Source organism: Danio rerio, chromosome 11 (genome assembly GCF_052040795.2).
Source record: "Danio rerio strain M-AB ecotype USA chromosome 11, GRCz13ab, whole genome shotgun sequence".
Lineage (NCBI taxonomy): Eukaryota > Metazoa > Chordata > Actinopteri > Cypriniformes > Danionidae > Danio > Danio rerio.
In genome coordinates, this window is record NC_141031.1 from 9,454,064 (window position 1) to 9,477,641 (window position 23,578).

The 23,578-nt window shown below is 35.0% G+C and overlaps 1 protein-coding gene across 7 annotated transcripts in view; it reads right to left on the reverse strand.

Annotated features, from left to right (window-relative positions):
- naaladl2 (N-acetylated alpha-linked acidic dipeptidase like 2) overlaps positions 1 to 23,578 on the reverse strand; it is a 629,431-nt gene that overhangs the window by 266,746 nt on the left and 339,107 nt on the right. For 4 of the 7 annotated variants that reach the window (XM_087273253.1, XM_087273252.1, XM_087273254.1 and 1 more), the window contains one exon: positions 9,099 to 9,237. In XM_087273253.1, coding sequence (XP_087129379.1) covers positions 9,099 to 9,237 — 139 coding nt within the window. Of the gene's footprint in view, positions 1 to 9,098; positions 9,238 to 10,345; positions 10,521 to 12,478; positions 12,525 to 12,655; positions 12,979 to 23,578 lie in introns of those variants that run through there. The other 3 variants (XM_087273256.1, XM_087273257.1, XM_087273255.1) reach the window with 3 other exon arrangements.

Below are 23,578 nucleotides of genomic sequence, written 5' to 3' on the forward strand. Positions count from 1 at the left end.
GTATTCACAATTCATAAACAAAAAAAGATCCTGAATGAATCTTGACGTCTAAGGGCAGGTGCATACAGTTTTCTGTCCTTCACGATTGTCGCTTGTCAGAAGGTATGTTGTGACCAAGGCCGTCACTACAATTCATCAAGTTCAGAAGCTCAGGTGCAAAAAGTAGGATACTGTATAAGGAATCCTATGTGAGAGTTCTTGACATTGTTTATGAATACAAATAAATAAATAAATGGGACATGTCAGACAGAAATGCTTTTAATCAAATGTTTATCATTGAAAATATCTGGCTTTGCTAATTTTGTAGATGCGTTTGATTCTTTCCACAGTAAATATTCATCTCAACGGGGCAACAACAATTTTATCTAGCAGGGGACTAAGCAAGAACATGTTATCAAAGGCCCCTGCTTTGATTTAACTTTGTCTGTCTCAGTAGGTAGTGTGCCAGTACAACAAAGAGATTTCAAATTAAAATGCAAACAACACAGATGATAATATACAGATTATAATTAAGCATAAACAAAGAAAAGTTCTAAAAACAAAACTTTCTTTGAGAGAAAATAAGCTAGGCAGACTGGCAGACAAACAAAATGATAGATGGATAAATGGATGAATTGGTAGGTGGTTGGTAGTGTTGATGGATAGATTTAAATGTATACATTTAGGTCTATAAATATTTGGTAATTGACACAATTCTAAAATCTTTGGCTCTATACACCAACACAACCGATTTGAAATGAATCAACTGAGAAACGAACAGTGTAGGAATTACAACAGTTTGCATATGTGCTTCCAAAAGTTACTGGACAATTGGCTTCTAAGCTGTTCTATGGCCAAGTATGTGTTGTTCTCTCAGTATTTCAATTACAATAAGCAGATAAAAGGTGCAGAGTTCATTTCGAGTGTGCGGTTTGCAGTTGGAATCTGTTACTTTAAGATTACTTTAAGACTTTTAACTCTCAAGATGAGATCTAAAGAGCTGTCACTGTCAGTGAAGCAAGCCATCATTAGGCTGAAAAAAAAAACATGGACTAAACAACTGTTTGGAACATTCTTAAAAAGAAATAACGCACCAGTGAGCTTAGCAACACCATAAGACACAGAAGACCACGAAAACAACTGTGGTGGACGACCAAAGAAGAAAACACCCTTCACAACAGCTGGCAAGATCAAGAACACTCTCCAGGAGGTAGGTGTATGTGTGTCAAAATTCAAACATTCAAGAGAAGACTACACCAGAGTGAATACAGAGGGTTCATTACAAGATGTAAACTGGTGAGCCTCAAAAACAATAAGACCGGATTAGAGTTCTAAAAAAGCCTCCTAAGTTCTGGAACAACATCCTATGGACAGATGGGATCAAGATCAACTTGTACCAGAGTGATGGGAAGAGAAGTGTATGGAGAAGGAAAGGATCTGCTCATGAACAGCGAAGCAAGGTGGTAGTAGTTTCATGGTGTGGGAAAGCATCTGTTGTTTATATTGATGATGTGATTGCTGACAAAAGCAGCAGGATAAATTCTGAAGTGTTTCAGACAATATTTTTTTGTTCATATTAAGCCAAATACTTCAGAACTCAGTGGATGGTGCTTCACAGTGCAGATAGAGATTGACCCAAAGCGTTTTGAAGATAAAGCGTTTGGAATGTTATGCAATGGCCAAGTCAATCACCTGACCTGAATCCGATTAACTTGTTAAAGACAAAAACTGAAGGGAAAATGCCCCAAGAACAAGTAGGAACTGTAGACAATTGCTGCAGAGTAGTGGTTCTCAAACTGTGGTACGTGTACCACTAGTGGTACGTGGGCTTCCTTCTAGTGGTACGTGGAGGTGTAATCTTTTGATAAGATTTATCAAAAATGATTTATATATGAATATGATGACAATATTTATGAGGTCCAGGCAACATTTCCAGGTTTTGATGAATAGGCTACTATATGTTAATACTTTACATTTAAGTGCAGGAGTTTTATTTATTTATTTATTTATTTTTACTTTTTAAGAACAGTAGTCTACCATTTTAATTTAACTTTTAAAAGCACATTTTAGTTAAAACATTAAGGTTTAATTTTGTTTCTTTGTTTTTTTTTTTGTTTTGTTTTTTACCTGTAAGCATAGAACAGTGCTTATGTTCAAACGATTTATAATGTTTAAAGTGGCTGACAATAATAAATATTTTTAATAATAGGAATTAGTCTGCCTGGTTCTTGAACTGTGCAGAGCTGTACAGTTACGCTACTGTATTTCAATACTGGTCATTAGGTGGTACTTGGAGAGACAACTTTTTTCTGAAGTGGTACTTGGTTTGAGACCCGCTGCTGTAGAGGCCTGGCAGAGTATTTGTATTTCACAGCAAAGGATCTGCAAGAAAGTATTAACAAGTGAAAGTTTGATTCATGATTATTATTCTGTCCAATTACTTTTGGACCCTTAACAAGTAGGAGGCACATACGCAAACTGTTCTTACATCGTTCAACTGATTTGGATGTAAATAAAATTAAAATCAAATCTAATTAAAGCTGACAGTCAGCAGTTACAGCACATCTTGTTTGTTTGATTGTTGAAATTATATATACATATATAAATTATATATACTGATATATACATACACACACACACACACACACACACACACACATATATATATATATATTTTTTTTTTTTTCCCGAATTTATTAATAGTGTAAATTATCATTAATTTTCCCAATGGAATAATGGCTCATCAAATATTTGATCAGCAAACACCAATATGTATCTCTAGTCAATTGCTAATTTTTTTTTTTTTCATTCAATGTCATATATCTGCTAATCATGTAATCTAACAAGCACACAGAGAGAAACACAAAAGTCCAATAGCAACAATATTTGGCAAACTATTATGGCTCACACAGACAGCATAAAACAACGAGAGTCTGACTTCTGCTATTGTGTATTGGCAGAGCACATCACATATATTTTCTCATTGCCAAACAACACAATCACAAGGACAAAAGTCCAGCTGAATAATTTATGCTCTTATAGACAACCACAGAGCTTTCAGCAACTTCAACAGACACTTGCACCCTGCTGAGGGCTCTAAAAAAGGGCTTTGCTGAAGAAAGAACAGGCACAAAACATCTGCTAAGACATCTGTTTGCAGGCCCCGTCGTGCCCTGACTCTGCGGCCTGCTGTAAGCCCATGCTATCACTCCAGTAATGACACGTCCCAGTGATCCTGTGCTGTAGAGATTCAGGGTCAGCCAGGGCTGCACTGAGGTCTTCTGTCATGGGTAGCACACTTAAATACATGTAGTTTTGGTTTCAGGACCATGGACAGCAAGCACAAGCAACCCTACACTCAAACACAGTTGATTTCAGCACCATGGAGAGCACACATTGTAGGATTTACACTTGCAATAAGGAAACACCCACATGCACAAAAATACATGTAAAAAAAACAACTAAATAATTTTTAAAAATCCACAAAACTCACCACCTTTTGCCCCCTCTTGCCTTTAGAACTACCTTAATCCTTCCTGGCATGGGTTCAACAAGGTACTGGAAAAATCCTCAGAGACTTTGGTTCATATTAACATTATAGCATCATGCAGTTCCTGCAGATCTGTTTGCTACACATCCATGATGCGACCACATCCCAAAAGTCTATTGGATTGAGATCTGGTGACTGTGGAGGCCATTTGAGTACAGTGAACTAACTGTCATGTTCAATAAACCATTATCCTGTTGGAAGTAGCCATCACAAAATGGTCTTCTGCTGTTGTAGCCCATCTGCCTCAAGGTTCAACGTGTTGTGCGTGCAGAGATTCTCTTCTGCGTACTTCGGTTGTAAAAAAAAAAAAAAAAAAAAAAAAAAGGTTATTTGAGTTCGTGTTCTATCAGCTCGAACCAGTCTGGCTATTTTCCTCTGAGCTCTGGCAACCAACGAACTGCTGCTTACTAGATATTTTCTCTTTTTCTGACCACTCTCTGTAAATCCTAGAGATGGTTGTGAATGAAAACCCCAGTTGATCAACAGTTTCTGAAATACACAGACCAGCCAGTCTGCCACCAACAACCATGCCACATTCAAAATCACTTAAACCACCTTTTTTCCCCAATCTGATCCTTCGGTTTGTACCATGTCTACATGCCTAAATGCATTGAATTGCTGCCATGTGATTCGCTGAAATTTGCTAAAGAGCAGTTGGACAAGTGTATCTAATAAAGTGGCCAGTGAGTGTATGTATCTATGTATGTATATATGTATGTATGTGTATATATAGGTGGATTGGGGCTGCGGCGCAATGCGGCATGATGCCCAAAGCGTTTTTTTTTTTTTTTTTCCATGCATTTTGTATTTCTCTTTGCTAATTGGGCTTATTGGAACCTAATAAGAATAAAAAATCGAATTATCATCTTTTGATACGATGTACTTTTAGAAAAAAATTATATGTGGACTCATGGTCCAAATTTACATATAACACTTTTCCCTGACTATTTTAATGCATATTTAACATAGAATTATTATTATTTATTTTTTTTAACTTGGTTTGACTTTCAGAGAGTAAAAAACGTTTTTTGAACAGCATTTTGGACAGTTAAAAATTGGGTTTAAGACATTTCATATGCTGCAAAACAGTTGCAGGATGACACTGTTTGTCTGTAACAAAATATAAAACATTCAAATTATTTTAAATAGCCACTTAAGAGCTAAAATGTGCTGTCCAGCTTTTCAATGTAAAAAAATGTTGGAAGAAAGATCAAGATCCCACAATGCATTTTAAAAGCATAAATACATTTTTGGGTGTATATCACAATATACGGACACAAAAAAAAAGAATCAATAAAACAAATTAAAACCTTTGAAAATATACTGTATGCAGTTAAAAAGCAAGCTTAAATAAACCATTTAATATTGGGGCACCTAAACTTGTTCAAATGCACAGACATCTTCAAAAACAAATACAATTTATGTACTTCATTTACAGCTCCTTGATATAACCGATTGAAGTCTCGAGTTATTAAAGATGCAACAGCTCATTCATACTGTATATATTTTCAAAGCAGAGTACAAAATCAAATGGCTGTCTGAATGTGCATTAAATCATAAAGTGATTGAGAAATGTAGGCATTGGTGTAATGTAAGTTGAGCTTATGAAACCATGTAAAATTAATTTTGTTGTGTGTGATGGCGAACTGCAGCATGCATTCGGGACAAGCTTTGATGTCTGAAGTGAATGAGAGCTAAATAAAACTGTCTGAAGCTGTGACTGTTTTTTGTCTCCACTTCCTTTTCTGCAGCTTTATTTCACATTTGTACCAATTTTCAAAACTCTTTCATCACCTTTAAAAAACAGGGCGTTTGATTTTAGCAAGACAGACAGCAGCACATGTTTTACATGCAGACATTGTAGCTGAAATTCAGAACCATGGACAGCCCATACTTGCATGATGCTACAATCACAGACAGCAGCACGGCCATTGTTGATTTTCATCACCATGGACAGCTGCATGTTTGCATGCAAACACTAAAGCTAAATGTTTAGCATAATATAATAAAAGCAGTGTTTTGCTTTACAAATAAATTAGATGGTAACCCCATCCCCCCACAGCAGAACCCAATTGTCTTTTTTCATATTTTTAAGAAGGTTGTACACATGTAGGGTATGCATTAACGGTTATCCTTGCCTCATTATATTAAAGGTTTAGTAAAGGAGAGTCGTTTTTGACGCATATGGTGTATACCAATGATCACCAAACTTGTTCCTGGAGGTCCGGTGTCCTGCAGATTTTAGCTCCAACCCTAATCAAACACACCTGAACAAGCTAATCAAGGTCTTACTAGGTATACTTGAAACACCCAGGCAGGTGGGTTAAGGCAAGTTGGAGCTAAACCCTGCAGGGCACCGGAACTCCAGGAACTAGACTGGTGACCCCTGGTGCATACAGAAATTTAGGACAACAAAGGGGTTGGTTAAAAGCTCTGCACATTGTTATTTTATTAAACACACAAAATAGCTTTAAGTTATTTATTTCATTTACATGATGACATGTATATTCTGTCTCTACATTGCACTTTTTATTTATCTGCTCTCTCTACATCACACAGTGGAATCCACCAGTAGTGTGCACCAGAGAATATGCTAGGTCAGTCAAATGAAAAACATTAAAAAAAAAATATTTGCGGAGCCTGGTGAAAATATAAATGCAGCTTTAAGACAGAGTGCTAAACTTCTCAGTGTGTTTGAACTAGGGATGCCACGATTCTCAATTTAACATTGAACCCTTTGGTACGGTATCCACGGTTCAATATGCACTTGTGAATTGCAGTTTTCTCGGTTTTGCGTTAAAATAATTTATGTGCATTTTATATCTCCCCGAATTGACTGTGTGCCTTTAAGTCTGTGAGCTGAGATGAGGAAACTCCTCCCCACGAGTAAATATCCAAACACTATGCTCTAAAGTTATAGGGCGCTAGAGCATCATTCCATACTTTAACATTGCGAGCGGCGGTGAAGTGAGTACTTGCAACAGTACAAGGAAGCGCCGGCGAAGTGAAGCAACAATACGAGTAGGAATTTATGTAGGAATTTATTTGTTCCCCAGTTTGTACATGGGCTATCAGCAGCTGTGAGATTTCAGTGTTATTTTTATATATATATATATATATATATATATATATATATATATATATATATATATATATATATATACACAATACACTAGTGCACTTTTCTTGGCTTTTAAGTAAAAAAACAAAAAAGTATTGCAATGAATCGTTTTTATTTTTTTCTCCTTAATCTCTTACTGTTCCTATTGCCTATAGAATAAAAAAAACAACAACAACATGTGTCAAGCCATGAGAACCGAACTGAACCGAAAACCGTGTTAAAAAACCAAGGTATGTATTGAACCATAGGCTAACTGTATTGTTGCATCCCCAGTTTGAACTAACCATGTGCATTGTATCAATCACTAAACGTCTAACAAATGCAACAGATGCAAATAATTTATTGAATATGATAAAACATATATAAATATATAATGTATGCTCAGATTATTATTTATTTTAGGCTACTTGCAACATCAAACTTGTCGCCCATCTGATTTACCCTCCTAAGGCATTTTTATTTATCTTTGCTATTTGGGCTTATTGGAACCTAATTAGTTTCATCTTTTGATATTATGTACTTTTAGAGAAAAACAATGTCCATATTCACCTTATTCTCAGCTGACGAGTGGGCGCTGCCATTTGAATCTTTTTGTTTCGCGACTTCCGGTCACATTCACTTCCATTCATTTTTTGACGTTAACAACTGCTTGTTATGCTGCTTGATGTTGCAATTTAATATTTTCTTATTATATTTTGCTACTTGGTCTGTGTAGTCATGCAAATATTTGTTTGTTGAGCAAGTAGTTTGGCCATTTTCTGCCGTTTATTATTCCTTGTCATTTCTCCCATAGGCGACTGAATCGGAAGTTCTAAGACAATCGCGAAAACAGGCGCACTTCCGCATTTTAGAATAAGGTCAATATGTGGACTTGTGGTCCAAATTTGCATGAAACACTTTTTCCTGCTTTTAATACATATATAACATAGTGATTTTTTTTTAACTTGCTTTGACTTTTAGAGAGTAAAAAATATATTTTTTCCCATTTAGCCACTTATGAGCTAAAATGTGCTGTCCACGTATGGGGCCACTCAAGCCATAGGAGGTTAACGGAAGGATACATGACATAAAGCAGCACAGTTTTACATATCTAGAAGTTTGGTAAGTTTTGGATAGTATACAAGACTATTACACAGAACTAGAATGCATATAAAAATAATGTATTGCTCTAAATATCCCAATAATCTGTTTTTAGACTTCAATATGCTTAGCTCTGTAAAAGCTCTGTAATTCTATGCTGAGCAGAACATGCCATTCAATAGGACTACAAAGCTTTAATTGATTGATCAAATAAATTACATAATTTTTGATAAATATATAGCATTATTCTTCTAATTCTATTGTTAAAGATATATTGTTGAATATAATTGTTTATTTTGCCAGAGATGGGTTGCGGCTGGTAGGGCATCCACCGCGTAAAAAAACGTGCTGGATAAGTTGGCGGTTCATTCCGCTGTGGCAACCCTGGATTATTAAAGGGACTAAGCCAAAAAGAAAATGAATGAATGAATGAATAGTTGCTTATTTTGATCATACACAATCTTAAACGACTTTAAAGGGTTAAGATGTAAACACTTGTTAAGTGTTTGTTAAATGTGCTTGTCTTTGCTTCACACATCTTCATTTGTTAATTAAAAAAGATCCATGGTTTTTGAGGTAAATAAAACGTAATGAATTAATAAATGTAAATTTGTGTATTTTGCACTGCAAAAGGATTGTGTCACTTTATTATTATTATTATTATTATTGTAGGCTTCAGAGAAGTTTGAGTTAGTCTAGATAAAAAGTCAGTAATGCAATTTTCTAAAAAGTACAGATTGTAATGGAACATTTTAATTAGTGAAAAGGTAGTAAAATATAAAGCCATCATAGACGTCCAAAAGCTGTAATTATCTTTTTTCTCACTGACTGTTTTTTGATTTGATTTATTTCTTGTTGTGGAAATAATCTGCATAATTATAAGTATTTGCCTTTAAAGTAAAACTGTACCAACTAAAAACTTTAATTAATTTATTATATTGAAGGAAAACAAAAACTAAGAATTTTTATTTTATTTTTTATAATTTATGAATTTCTCCAAAGCCACTCTGAAAAAAAAAAACTTTAATGTTTAAACTGTCAAGTGAAGGAATTCAATACTTTCTCTCCACTTGTCGAATTTAGCATTATTTATACTCTACGGTCACTGTCTGAATGATCTAAATCAGGGGTGTCTAAACTTGGTCCAGATTTTATCTCCAACTTGCTTCAACACACCTCCAAAGATGTTTCTAGAAAGCCTGGTAAGAGCTTGATTAGCTAGCCCAGGTGTGTCTGATTGGGGTTAGAACTAAACTTTGCAGGACACCGACCCTCCAGGACCGAGTCTGGACATCCCCGATCGAAAAACAATTTTTGATGAAAGTATACACTGCTAATGAAAGTTGCAGGTTCTGAGTCAGAACTTACCAACTCTGGGGTCTTTTGGAAAAGACGGGTTCCCACCTGGGTTCAGTGTCACCCCAAAGGTCTTATACCCAAATGAGCCATCACAAGGATCCACATAAAGAAGACAGCCAGCAAACCCCAGCTCTACCAACAGAGACAGCTGAAGAGAGAAAAAAAGCAAACTCTAATTACAAAATAAACCACATAGGCACATTTTATTTTTAAAGCTGTAATTAAGCATCAGTAAAATTGTGAAATATTATTGCAAAAACAATATTATAAATAAGTAAGGTCACACTTTGGTCTGTTGAATTTAAGTTACATTGCATCTACATAAGGCATGGGACGATAACCGTTTTCATGGTATACTTTGGTTTGGAAAAGTCAAGGTTTTAAATCCAACACAATTTTCTGTAATACCGTTCCTAAGGTATGTGTAAGATTTTTTTATTTACATTTTTGGGGGGTTTTAGGACAACAGTATCCAAAAACTAAAATATGTTGTTTTCAAAGGGGGACAAATATTGTTGTGTTTTATCCAGACATTAAAAAATAATATATTTTACAGCAGAAATCACAATACCATGACACCGTTATATTTTTATCCAAGGTTATCATAACGTCAGAATCTTATACCGGCCCATGCCTAATCTACATGCCAAAAGATTTTCAGTATATTATAAATAGACTGTCAGGTTGGGGTTAGGGTTAGTGTAAGTTGACATGTACTTGCAAAGTCATCAAAAATAAATTATTTATCAAAATAAAGTGTTACCTTAAGTATTTTAATTTTAAAATGTTAAATACTTCTTTTACATGAAATGTAAGGCTGAAGATTTTTAGAAGTAAAACATTCGACATATGCAGCTGAAGTCAGAATTATTAGCCCCCCTTTATATATATATATATATATATATATATATATATATATATATATATATATATATATATATATATATATATTTACATATTTTCAAATTATGTTTAACAGAGCAAGGGAATTTTTACAGTATGTCTGATAAAATGTTTTCTTCTGGAGAAAGTTGTATTTGTTTTATTTCGGCTAGAATGAAAGCAGTTTTCAATTTTTTTAAAATTATTATTTTTATAAAAATTATTAGCCTCTTTAAGCTATATTTTTTCGGATTGTCTTCAAAAACTTGCCCATAACTTGCCTAGTTAACCTAATTAACCTAGTTAAGCCTTTACAGTATTCACACAGGTGTAAAAGAGGAAAATAATACAGGCTATTGCAATGTAATACTTGCATGTTATTGGTTATGCTCTACCAATTAGTGTGAGGATTGCTGCGAGGCGAATCAGTGAAACTCTTGTCTTTTTGTGGAGGACGGTCGGATTACAAAGGTGTCCATTTTTGGTCAGCTATGGGCAGTGATCCTCAACCTTTTATCACCACGGACTGGTCAACGCTTGACAATAGACCTTTTTCACAGCGGAATTGAACACCGGAAGCGCCCTTCGAAGCAGTGTATCGATATTTCCGGGTTCGCTAGGAGTCGCAGAGACATGACAGCCTCGGGACAGCGGATGACTTTCTCACGGTCAACTTTGCCATAATTTGGACAGGAAGATGTTGTTCGGTGAATGTGTAAAACTGCCTTAATAAAACAGCATTTAAAAGATGATACCGATTTGCAGAGTTTGTGCAGAAAACGTGTCTTACACAGCGTTTGCAACGTCAGGTTCCAGTAAAGTGCACAGCCAACAGCATAAAATCTGCTCATTCAAGCCATTCGTAAACTAAATTAACCTGGCTATTTAACATCCAGCAGGATGAGTTTTATGTCAGTAGTCCCGTCTGTAAACTGTGCTAACCCCTTCCTTCCTTTTTATTCAGAGTCAGATATAGTGAATGGCGAGTTGCTATCGGTTAATACATTACAGGTTGTTTAATGCTCGTGAGGTTTTCTCAAGTCTGGAAACACGTTAGCTCTTACTCGTGGAAAATATTCATTTTTATTATTTATTTAAAGAACAGCAAATAACATTTTACAATACAAAAATGTACATACCAGGGGGTAATTATAAATAAAATACAAATATACAAAATGTAATAAAACATATGTTATAATAAAATACATGGTAGAGTTCACACATTTTAAAGTGGGTCGAGTTGATACTGGTATTATACAAGCATATTTCAGTCATCAATACCTTAAAATCTGGTTTCATATTAGTAAATTTACATTTTGAATGTACAATTTTGTTAACAACATAAGCAAATTAAATAAATAAAACTATTTTCCTCTAGATTAGGATAATCAAGTAAAGCCCAAATGTACATATATCCATAATGAAAGAGGTTTTGAACACAAAAGAATCGTTAATACATTTTGCAGCTCACCCCATAAGCTGACTATGTACAATGCCAAAATAAGTGTAAAACTGTCTCCTCATATTCGTTACAAAAATACAATTTACATAAATCCCACTTTTAAATTTTTGCAAACAATGTTTTGCTGGATAAAACCTGTGGATGAGTTTATAGGACATTTCTTTAATTCTATTTCTAACATGATATTTCTGTGGTAACAGCCACACTTTTCTTCAATTCACACTTTAATAAAGACATATAATAAAATTGAATATAAGGTACAGTAATGATTTATTTTTGGAAAAGAGTATGAATAGCTCTATCATTACTCTTGGTATTTAGTAAAACAAAATTTGCCGACATAAGATTTAGTAATATCAAAAGACGATGCATCAGAAGGATGGTCTTATTAATACCTCTAAATAACATGAATGAATAACATCTCTGCATTGAACCAATAACAGTTGAAAACTTGCTGGGTTATTGAGATTTTGTAATAAAGGAGTTCATTGTAAGAAAAGTTTACCATCTTTATTATATAACTCACTAAACAAATAATTTTGCTGTCAAACCAATTAAAAAAAAAGAGATTTGCATTTGTATGAACTGTCTATTCCAAAATAACAACAATGTAGGGATAAATCATGCTTATAGATTAATGACCATGATGAGCACTTGTTTGTGGAAGGCAGATAGCTTAACTGGAGTTTTGTCTATATTATAATTACTCATCAAAATAAACCATAGACCATCAGTTTTTAATGAAACATACTAATCTCCGCTTGAAGTGCATACAGCATAAGAATGTACTCCCGCATATAACTTGAAACGGCATTCAACCCCCTTTTAATATTGTCATCCATGATTTTCCCTGTTGTTCGTCTTTCGGGAGATCGTGGTCATTAAAGTAAGAGTGTCGTTTTTGAGTTGGAGCAGCTGGGAACGCAGCAATCACAGCGATGAGATGACCCTGCCATTCTTTCTTGCTACGTCGCATTGAAACCGGATGTTGTGGTACACTGCTTCGCTTACCGGAACCAGGAAGTGTGAAAAAGGCCTATTTTACCGCATGATGTTTCAGTGTCTGGTAGGTGGTTGCTAGGCGACCATCAACCGTTTTCTCAGAGGATGACAAGCTGACAAAATATTGCTGTCACTCTGATACAAGTTTAATTTATGGAGAAAATGGCAAAGCACTGCTTTGTTTGAGTGTTCTGTGATTGTCTGAGAAAATTTGTCTTACCGATATGTGAATATTCCATACAAGCTGAAGCGAGTCTCGTCACGTGACTCGCGGTGCTCGCGGGATTCACTGGCATTAACGCGTTATGCCACAACGAACTTGTGCAAACTTTAGAAATACGCGATATGCGAACGGCCCCAAAAGGCCGTCATTGCGAACTCCATCAGTTGATCTTCTTGCACAGACATGGTACATTCACCTGATTTTTTGACAAATGGGTAGAGAATCTATTCTTTAGCAGTTCATAGGTGGTTCACTGGGCCTCCTTAGCAAAGAAACTTTCCAAAGACGTCTGTTTCCTACGCATTTTGCTGCTAGTTAGCAAGGGAATAGTCTTTTTTCAAAATAAAAGACTTTCCAAAATAAAAGATCGTTCATACTCAAATAATAAAGAAAAAGGAAATAATTCATTATTTCTTGTGCAGCTTGGTACCAATTGATCCAGAGACCGGTACCGGTCTGCGGCCCGGGGTTGAGGATCACTGAGCTAATTTATAGGATAAAATGAACTACTAAGGCAACATAATCATTCTACTCTGATCCACTCAAGGTCCACTGCTAAGATTTTTTTTTTTAAATATGACAAGGTCGCCCACAAAGCTCGCTGAGGCCCCCTTGTGGGCAGGGACACCCCTGCTGGGAACCGCTGTGCTAGCTTGTCTCTTCCAAAAGAAATCTTAATTTCTTTATGTCCAAAATCAAAAAAAAAAGTAAAGTAAAAGCAGAATGACCGCGATGTGCAGACGTCTTGGCGCTATATATATATATATATATATATACAGCTGTGACAGTTTAGTAAAAGATATAAACTTATAATTATAATCAGTTAAGATAATCAGTTTATATATATATATATATATATATATATATATATATATATATATATATATATATATATATATATATATATATATATATATATATATATATATAGTTTAAATGATTAACTAGTTCATTTTAAAAGTGACATATTATTGTTTGCTTTTTATATTTTACAACAAAGTGTTTTAAACCAAGTATGATTATACTAAGATCGTGAATTAGTTTATTACACTTAATCCAACAATTAGATGGTCTGTTTTCTTTGTTTATGTGGACACATGAATAAAGTCAGAAGTGTATTTAACCAATTATTTTTATTTACATAATTTGAGTTCAGAAACTGCAGAGATGTTAAAATGATCGTTACGATATAATAATAATAATGACTGAAATGGGAAACCATATTTGTGAAATTCAATAGGTGGCGATAATGCTAAAGGTTTAGTTACCATATATGGTTTGCCTAAATCGTGTGTTCTAGATTGTGTGAGCCTACAACGTGTAGGTTCCCCACGTGGGGTTCTGCGGGCCTGCAGCTGGATATTATTGGCTTGATGACGCAAACGTACTGGGGTTCAGGGAAAAAGACTGTGGCTCTTTCTGTTATTAAAGAACCAGAGCTGATCTTAAATGGAATTAGTCTATTTGACAAAAAAAAAAATAATAATAAATATATACGACAAATTTTTCAAAATAAAAAGTATAATGTTCCTAAGGAAAAATTTTACTGGGCATCCTTCAATGACATAATAGACTGGCAAAAAGCCTGGCTATAACATAATAACATAGCATATAACATATATTATAACGTAATATATAATTGTAATGTGATAAAATATAATATAACATAACATAATATACATTAATATGATAATAATATATATGAACATTTTCAGGCGACGCAGTTGTGCAGTAGGTAGTGCTGTCTCCTCACAGCAAGAAGGTCTCTGGTTCGAGCCTCGGCTGGGTCAGTTGGCGTTTCTGTGTGGAGTTTGCATGTTCTTCCTGGGTTCGCATGGGTTTCCTCCGGGTGCTCCGGTTTCCCCCACAGTCCAAAGACATGCGGTACAGGTGAACTTGGTAGGCTAAATTGTCCGTAGTGTATGAGTGTGCATGTGAATGAGTGTGTGTGGATGTTTCCCAGAGATGGGTTGCAGCTGGAAGGGCATCCGCTGTGTAAAAAACATGCTGGATAAGTTGGCGGTTCATTCCGCTGTGGTGACCCCAGATCAATAAAGGGACTAAGCCGAAAATGAATGAATGAATGTATTGTCTGCAATAAAATAAGTAAAAGTTAACTTAGAAATGACTACTTTATTTATTTATTTTTTTTTCATCCTGCCCCAACTTTTTCTGATTTTGGTTTGTAATTTGTTCCTCTTAAAAAGAAATAAAAAAGAATCTAATTATCAATCAAATGTACAATCTAAATATCAGTGTCAGCAAGTCCAAGTCTTTTGAGGTTACTAGTTCAATCTGGTTCTGGTGTGGGTGGACAAAAATCGCAATAGCACTGGTAATTAAGGATTCTGCGTGTGAGTGTGTTTGGTGTAACAGCTGGGAGCACTGGGCAACTCTTCTCACAAGAGCTGCAAACTGCTCTGCCAAATCAACCAAACCACAACATCTATCACACCAGCTTGACTTGTCCAGGATGGAGAAAATGAAAGCCCTTTTTTTTTGTATTGTTGCAAAATAGAAAATAACACAAAATAATACAGAGTACTTGGTGTTTTTCCTCAACTACTGTATGATCTAGGAGTTGATTTTGTTAAAACTTTTAAAAAGTACATTTATATATACAGTTAAAGTCAGAATTATTAGCCCCCCTTTTAATTTTTTTCTATTTTAAATATTTCCCAAATTATGTTTAATAGAGCAAGGGAATTTTCACTGTATGTCTGATAATATTTTTTTATTCTGGAGAAAGTCTTATTTGTTTTTGTTTTTTTCAGCTAGAATAAAAGCAGTTTTTTATTTTTTTAAAACCATTTTAAGGACATAATTATTAGCCTCATTAAGCTATATATTTATTCCGATAGTCTACAGAACAAACCATCGGTATACAATAACTTGCCTAATTACCCTAACCTGCATATTTATCCTAATTAACCCATTAAGCCTTTAAATGTCTATTTAAGCTGTATAGAATTGTCTTGCAATATATCGAATAAAATATTATTTACTGTCATCATGGCAAAGATAAAATAAAACAATTACTAAAGATAAGTTATTAAAACTATAATGATTAAAAATGTGTTGAAAAAATATCTCCGTTAAACAGAAATTTGGAAAAACAAAAAATTATAAGGGGGTTGCGGAGCACTTCTGATCATTTTGGAAGGGCACTTTCTATCCAAGACTAAAAAGGGCATGTGTAGTGCACAGGTTGAGCCCTATGTGTGCACGTGCCTGCACAATTGACTATATTACATGATGTACTGCACACAAATTCCAGTCTGTTTCTGATTAAATAAAGTACATGCTGAAAGTTAGCAATGAAATCTAGATTACTCATCTTAGTTAATGTAAATTGATTATGTATTCATTACTTCACACTGACTACTTTTTGATAACTTTCAACGTACTCTTAAATCAAACTCATTCATAACTAACTTTAAATGACATTTGACATTTAGGTGTCTGCATTCACAAACAATGTAGACAATTTCTGCATTTCATGAATTGACATATAAAAGTCTTCATTCAGATGAAGAGAAAGAAGAAGCATGGATCGCAAATTAACTTGACACTTACATTTCCACTTTATATTGTGAAATCCAAGCTTATCTAAAGAATAACTATTAAAATAAATAGAATGAATGAACTAATTAACTAATTAAAAATGAATTAAATATATTAGCTAATTTACTTAATTTAGTTTGAATTATATATATAATTATGTAATTAATAAAAAAAGTAATTAGATTTAACATTACCTTAAATATCTCATCCAGGGTATATACAGGCATCAAAGATTGGAATTTAATATATTTTAAGACCCTTTTTAAGACTCTTTGCATAGATTTTAAGACCTCATCACAAATTTAGATTTCAACCGGTAACATTGTCGACATTTTAACTTGCAGTATAATTATTAAATACAGATTGCAAAAAACTAATTCATTGAGTAAAAACTAAAACATTGTTTGTATATTGAATAAAAATGCTAATCCAGCAGGTGGCGCCTTTACAACAGCAGGAATGGCAGTGTTTCCCTGGTTACTGCAATAAACAAAGCAGTGTAATGTCAAGTCTACCAGGATTTTTTTGGGGTTTAATGAACTACAAAGCATCCTAATATTCAAAGATTTGATTCAGGTAAACTTTAGCATACTGATACCAAATTTAATACCTTGTATAAAAATAAAAAATAAAAAAAACATTTAACATGTTTAATACTTTTTTAAGGGTGTTAAATTTCTCTATATTTATTTATACATTTTTGCATCCGTTGCGTAAAACCTTGCTGGATAGGTTGGCAGTTCATTCCGCTGTGGCGACCCCGTATTAATAAAGGGACTAAGCCGACAAAAAAAAAAATGAATGAATGAAAAATATACTTTTTAAGACCACGAGGACACCCTGCCATACATATGTATAACAGCAAACCAGGCCAGGATCAAAATGGCTTTGAAACAACACAGGGAGTATAATCCAACAAAGAGGGTCGAATCAGCTTGGCATTACCGTTTAATACACAATAGCGGCTTCAAAAGTATAGCTAGCAAACTATCTAACCCTTTTACAGAGAAAAAAAAAATGCAAAAAAATAGAGTGTTAACTAATAAGATGACATGTTGATTTATGTGAGGGAAGGGAAAACAAAGCAACATGCTGTAACAACATTTATTTTGTTTTGCTGTTAACCTTATAAAACTGAAATTCTTTGAATGCTTAAATACAGACGTGATAGATTACATGAACAAAAGTATTCACAGCCTTTGCCGTGAAGCTCTAAGTTGAGCTCAGGTACATTCTGTTTCCACTGATCATTCCTGAGAAGTTTCAGCAGCTTAATTGGAGTTCACCTGATAAATTTAGTAGATTGGACATGATTTGAAAAGGCATACACCTGTCTATATAAGGTCCGGTGGTTGACAGTGCATGTCAAAGCACAAACTAAGCATGAAGACAAAGGAATTGTCTGTAGACCTCCGAGACAGGATTGTCTCAAGGCACAAGGTTGGGGAAGGTTACAGAAAAATCTCTGCTGCACTGAAAGTTCCAATGAGCACAGGGGCCTCCATCATCTGTAGGTGGAAGATTTTTGTAAGCACCAGGACTCCTACTATAGCTGGTCTACCATCTAAGCTGAGTGATCAGGGAAGAAGGGTCTTAGTCAGGGAAGTGATAAATAGCCAGATGGTGTCACTGTCTGAACTCTAGCATTTTTCTGTGGAGAGAAGAGAACCTTACAAAAGGACAACCATCTGTGCAGCAATCCACCAATCAGGCCTGTATGGTAAAGTGGCCAGACGAAAGCCAATCCTCGCCTGGAATTTACCAAAAGGCATCTGAAGGACTCTCAGACCATAAGAAACAAAATCTCTGATCTGATGAGACTAAAACTAAACTCGTAACATTTAGAGCAGGGGTGTCAAACTCAATTCCTGGAGGGCTGAAGCCCTGCACAGTTTAGTTCCAACCCTGCTCCAACACACTTACCTGTAGGTTTCAAACAAGCCTGAAGGACTCAATTAGTTTGATCAGGAGTGTTTAATTAGGGTTGGAACTAAACTGTGCAGAGCTGCGGCCCTTTTGGAACTGAGTTTGACACCTGTGATTTAGAGAAAACCAGGCACCGCTCATTACCAGATTAATACCATCCCTACAGTGAAGCATGGTGGTGGCAGCATTATGGGGTGGGGATGTTTTTCAGCTGCAGGAACTGGAAGACCAGTCAGGATAGAGGGAAAGATGAATGCATACTGAATGAGTGCTTCAGAGTGCTCCAGACTTCAGACTGGGGCGACGGCTCATCTTACAGCAGACTTGAGTTAAAGCACACCTAAAAAACATCAATGGAGTGGCTTCACTACAACTCGGTGAATGTCCTTGAGTGGCCCAGCCAGAGCCCAGACCTAAATCATGTTGAACATACCTGGAGAGATCTGAAAATAGAGAGGTACTGAGAGGTTCTGCAAAGAGGAATGGGCAAAAATTCCCAAAGACAGGTGTGCCAAGCTTGTGGCATCATGTTGAAAAAGACTCGAGGTAAGCATTGAGCAAAAGCTGTAAATACTTACAGGGTTTTATTTTTAATAAATTTGCAATAATTAAAAAAAAAAAAAAACTTTTTATCACTTGAAAAAAAAACTCACATTGTCATTATGGGGTATTGTGTATAGAATTTTGAGGAAATAAATTAATTTAATCCATTTTGGAATAAGGCAGACAGACAGACAGGCAGGCAGGCAGGCAGGCAGGCAGGCAGGCAGGCAGGCAGGCAGGCAGGCAGGCAGGCAGACAGACAGACAGACAGACAGACAGACAGACAGACAGACAGACAGACAGACAGACAGACAGACAGACAGACAGACAGACAGATAGATAGATAGATAGATAGATAGATAGATAGATAGATAGATAGATAGATAGATAGATAGATAGATAGATAGATTCTGAATGATTTCAGACAACAGCATTGATGTTCTTTTATAACCACTTTTAGTAGACAAATGAAATATACAAGTGAGAGTGAAAGTGTGTCTAAAGAGAGTTTATTTTTCTAAAAGTCTAGAGGGCCAAAAGTGCCCATATTGAAGAAACACCCACATAAAAATCAATGATCTGAATGTAGAGCAAATAATTCCCAGCTTGACTAAATCTGAACCATGCTTTTTTTTCTTCAGGGTGAAGAATAAGGATGTTGCCGCCTTGCATGGCAGTAGACATTTATATCATGTGAGTCACTGTTCAGAGGTCCCTGCCCGCCTTCAACATCTAGTCTGCAATCTCAGTGTGACCGCTAATGCTGGCATATACCATATGCACAGCGGCACATCATTTATGCTGATGGTGCCAGCCGTGTCACTGCGTGTCAAACAGACGGGCACATTTAGTGTGAAGGCAGATGCACCGCTGGGTGTTGTGCAAATGAAACTCCCTGGCACCTGACATCCATTTGAAAAAACAGTTTCTTTACATGATAAAGATAAACAGCCCGGATTTTTTTTTCTCTTTTTTTAATGCAGTAGTTGTTTACTGATAGCAATCAACACAACAAGTGTGTATATATATATATATATATATATATATATATATATATATATATATATATATATATATATATATATATATATATATATATTCACTCATTCAATGATTTTCTTTTCAGCTTAATCCCTTTATTAATCCAGGGTCGCCACAGTGGAATGAACCGCCCCAGCGGATGCCCTTCCTGCCACAAACCGTCTCTGGGACACAACTAAATGTTTTCGATACAGCAAAAAAAGGAAAAACCCAGAGGATTTCTCTGATTTAAATTTTTAAAATTTGGATTTAAACCAAAGTGCTCCCAAATGACAGACTGTTGGTTATAGTAGGATTACATTAACGTTACTAGCCATTTTGCGAGCTAGTGCCGCATGTACCTGACTGAAGATTGAAGTAGTGTTTGGAGGTCGGCGGGGAAGGCAGCATGTTGCCTGTCATGTCATTTGAGATGCCAGGGTGAGCGTTGTTGCACTGAAAACATTATATTTTGTACACTTATTCTCTTTTATCTCTTTTTATGTCCTCATTTGTAAGTCGCTTTGGATAAAAGCGATGGATAAAATGCTAAATGACTAAATGTTTTAGATATTAGTCTGAATCTTTCGGTTTTGCAATGCGTACCTAACCGAAAGTCTCGTACCGAACAGTTCAACACGAATTCAGGTATCATTACACCCTTAATATATATATATATATATATATATATATATATATATATATATATATATATATATATATATATATATATATATATATATATATATATATATATATATATAATGTATTTATTTATTTTTCAGTTCCTTGGGAGCATCAACTGATGTTGCTGCCATGGATCAAGCCTCTTACTAAATGCCAACAAGCGCCAACAACTTGTCCTTCACAGAAATAAAGAGGAGCACAACAAATCACACAACACTTGACATTTACTTACAGTCTCAATACACACAGTGGTTTAGAGAGGATAAGAGCTAATGCAGTGGTTACACAATAATCCTGCTGCTAATGTATATTACATTTAATTACATTTTTTTATAAAAAAAAAATTTAATCAGAACATTTTGCTTTTGTCATCGTTCAAAATTTATGCTATTGGATTATTATTTACTTATTACTAACTAAAACCACACTAAAAAAAATGGTGCCACCTTTAACATTTTAATCAACTTAATGTTTTTTCATATGAATATTAAGTCATATTAACTTAAATCAATCAAACATACTAAAAAAATAATATTAAGTTAAATATTTCATGACTAAAAATACTTGAAACCTGATTAGCTTATTAAAAATAAGTTAAACTAACATTTGCTGTCATGACATTTTGTCGTAATATTTACAATATAAACTAATAGAATAAGATAAGAATGTAAAAATATACAACAGAATATTGTACAGTGAAACTGTATAACTTTTATTTTGTGTTTATCATTGGAAACTGTAATAATGCAATACATGAAAATAAAAGTCATAAGATTTTTCAAATTTAATACTGCTTCTACCTCAGAGCATGAAAAGAAAATACTTACTGTAGCAAATGGTCGACTCATTCACTCGAAGAAAACCAACATCAATGCTTAATAATCAGTACCCTCAACATTCCGTAAAAGTGCAGCGGCTAATATTTAAATGAGCGGCTATAGTATTTGAATGTTTCTGTTGTGTTGTGTAGCATTTGTTGCAGACAGCCAAATTGCTTGTCGCTGGAATCTTGTCATGTCGCGTGTAGATGGGGCAGGGTGTCAGGAGGCATGTGTAGTAAATATGCTTTGCATGTGTACTGTACATGTATTTTTGTTTTTCTATGAACTTAAGCAGCAGTGACTGGAAAGACACTTATGTGAAAATATATTTAAATAGCTTATTTATATATAAAAAATAGATTTAATTATTATAGGGTAGTGTATTCTTTCATAATGAGCATGCTGCTTTTTTGTAGATTGAATGACTGACAGTGTTCATGGCGTGAGTCACGATCACCAGCAATCTAACTTCCAGAGATCGATGGTAAACACATTCTTACAAACTACAAATCTGCCATGTTATGGACTACATATTCAGTCATGCAACACACACACACACACCTGCTCCATGTCTCCACTGATTAGACTCTTACAGCTGATCCTGCTTTTGGAACTGATTACTACTTAAGCAGCACAAACATGTTCAATGTGGCTGAGTCTTGTCTACGTTTTCCTTTGTCTTACTTTGCCGTGTTTTGATATTTGCCTTGTTTATTTGTTTATTCCTGTCTGCTCCCTACCTCTGACCTTATGTCTGTTTCTTTGACAACGTTTCTGTTTGCCTGTGTTGACCATTGCTTACATGACTTCCCTAATAAACCAGCATTTGGATCCGCACCCTGTTGTCAGTGTCACATCCCCTGGTTACATCGTGACTGTTTTAACTGGAAATAAACGTTTAACAGGGTCAGCGATATTGTAATATATAACAGTGAATATAATGCAAGAGGGAATCTGATAATGAAAAATGTCTGATTTTACCAGTGAAACTTATCTATGTTTATGAAGTCCACGAGAGAGATTACCTACTTCATAAATAATCCATCTTCAGAATTATGAAAAGATGTATTCTGATGTCATCACTGTCCTGTGGATTGGGGGCCAGAACTAATTTAAAGTCTATTCCACCATAAGAAGCCTATACACAATTTAGCATTTTAACAAACAGTTTGCACATTTTAATATGTTTATTGCTTTTTTACCATATTTTTAAAAAGTTACAATGAAAATTCTGATATTAAAATTTCTATAGCATACACTAACTGACAAAAGTCTTGTCGTCGATCCCAATTGTGAGAGAAACAAATAATAGCTTGACTTCTAGTTGATCATTTGGAAAAAAAAAAGTCAGTAGATTGATTTTTCAGATGAATCATCTATTGAACTGCATCCCAATCATCAAAACTACTGCAGAAGACCAATTGAAACCCGCATGGACCTAAAATTCTCACAGAAGTCAGACAAGTTTGGTGAGGATAAATCATGTTTTGGGGTTACATCAACAGCCAGAGGTATCAAGACATTTGTGCTGCCCATTAAATTACAAACCCCAGGAGAGGGCAAAGTCTTCATCAGGACAGCGCTCCTTCTCATACTTCAGCCTCCACATCAAAGTTCCTGAAAGCAAAGAAGGTCAAGGTGCTCCAGGATTGGCCAGAGCAGTCACCAGAAATGAACATTATTGAGCATGTCAGAGGTAAGATGAAGGAGGAGGCATTGACGATGAATCTTGAACTCTGGGAGTTCTGCAAGAACACTTTCTTTACCATTCCAGATGACTTTACTAATGTTATTTGAGTCACTATAGAGATGTATACATGCAGTCCTCCAAGCTCATGGGAGTCATACACAATATTCATTCTTTTTTAACTGCACCATGAATGTATATTTTATACTGTACATTATTTCTGTTAAGTGACAAGACTTTTGTCTAAGCAAAGTCAGACCTTACTGTCCTAATTAAATAATTAAAATGGAGGCAAAATAATAATGTATTTTGGTAAAATAAGCATAATCTAGGGGCATGTGCCTTTTATATAAGGCACTTCTGATACCAAATGATCAACTAGAAGTCAAGTTATTATTTGTTGTTCCTAAAACTTGGATAGCCGACAAGATCCTGATGAGTGTAATGTTACTTACAGTACATAAACTGTACACCTGTACACACAACTCACACACCTGCACCTATGTGCACACACTCACTTGCAAATTCTTTCCAGCTATCAATAGTTAAGGTGGACATTTTAGACAAAAAAAAAAAGAAGTTAATATCCTTTGATGTCCTCAGGGGAGACATTTACTAAAATAAAGTACATCTGCATACTTAAAATACTTTAGCACCTTTAGGGCAGGACAA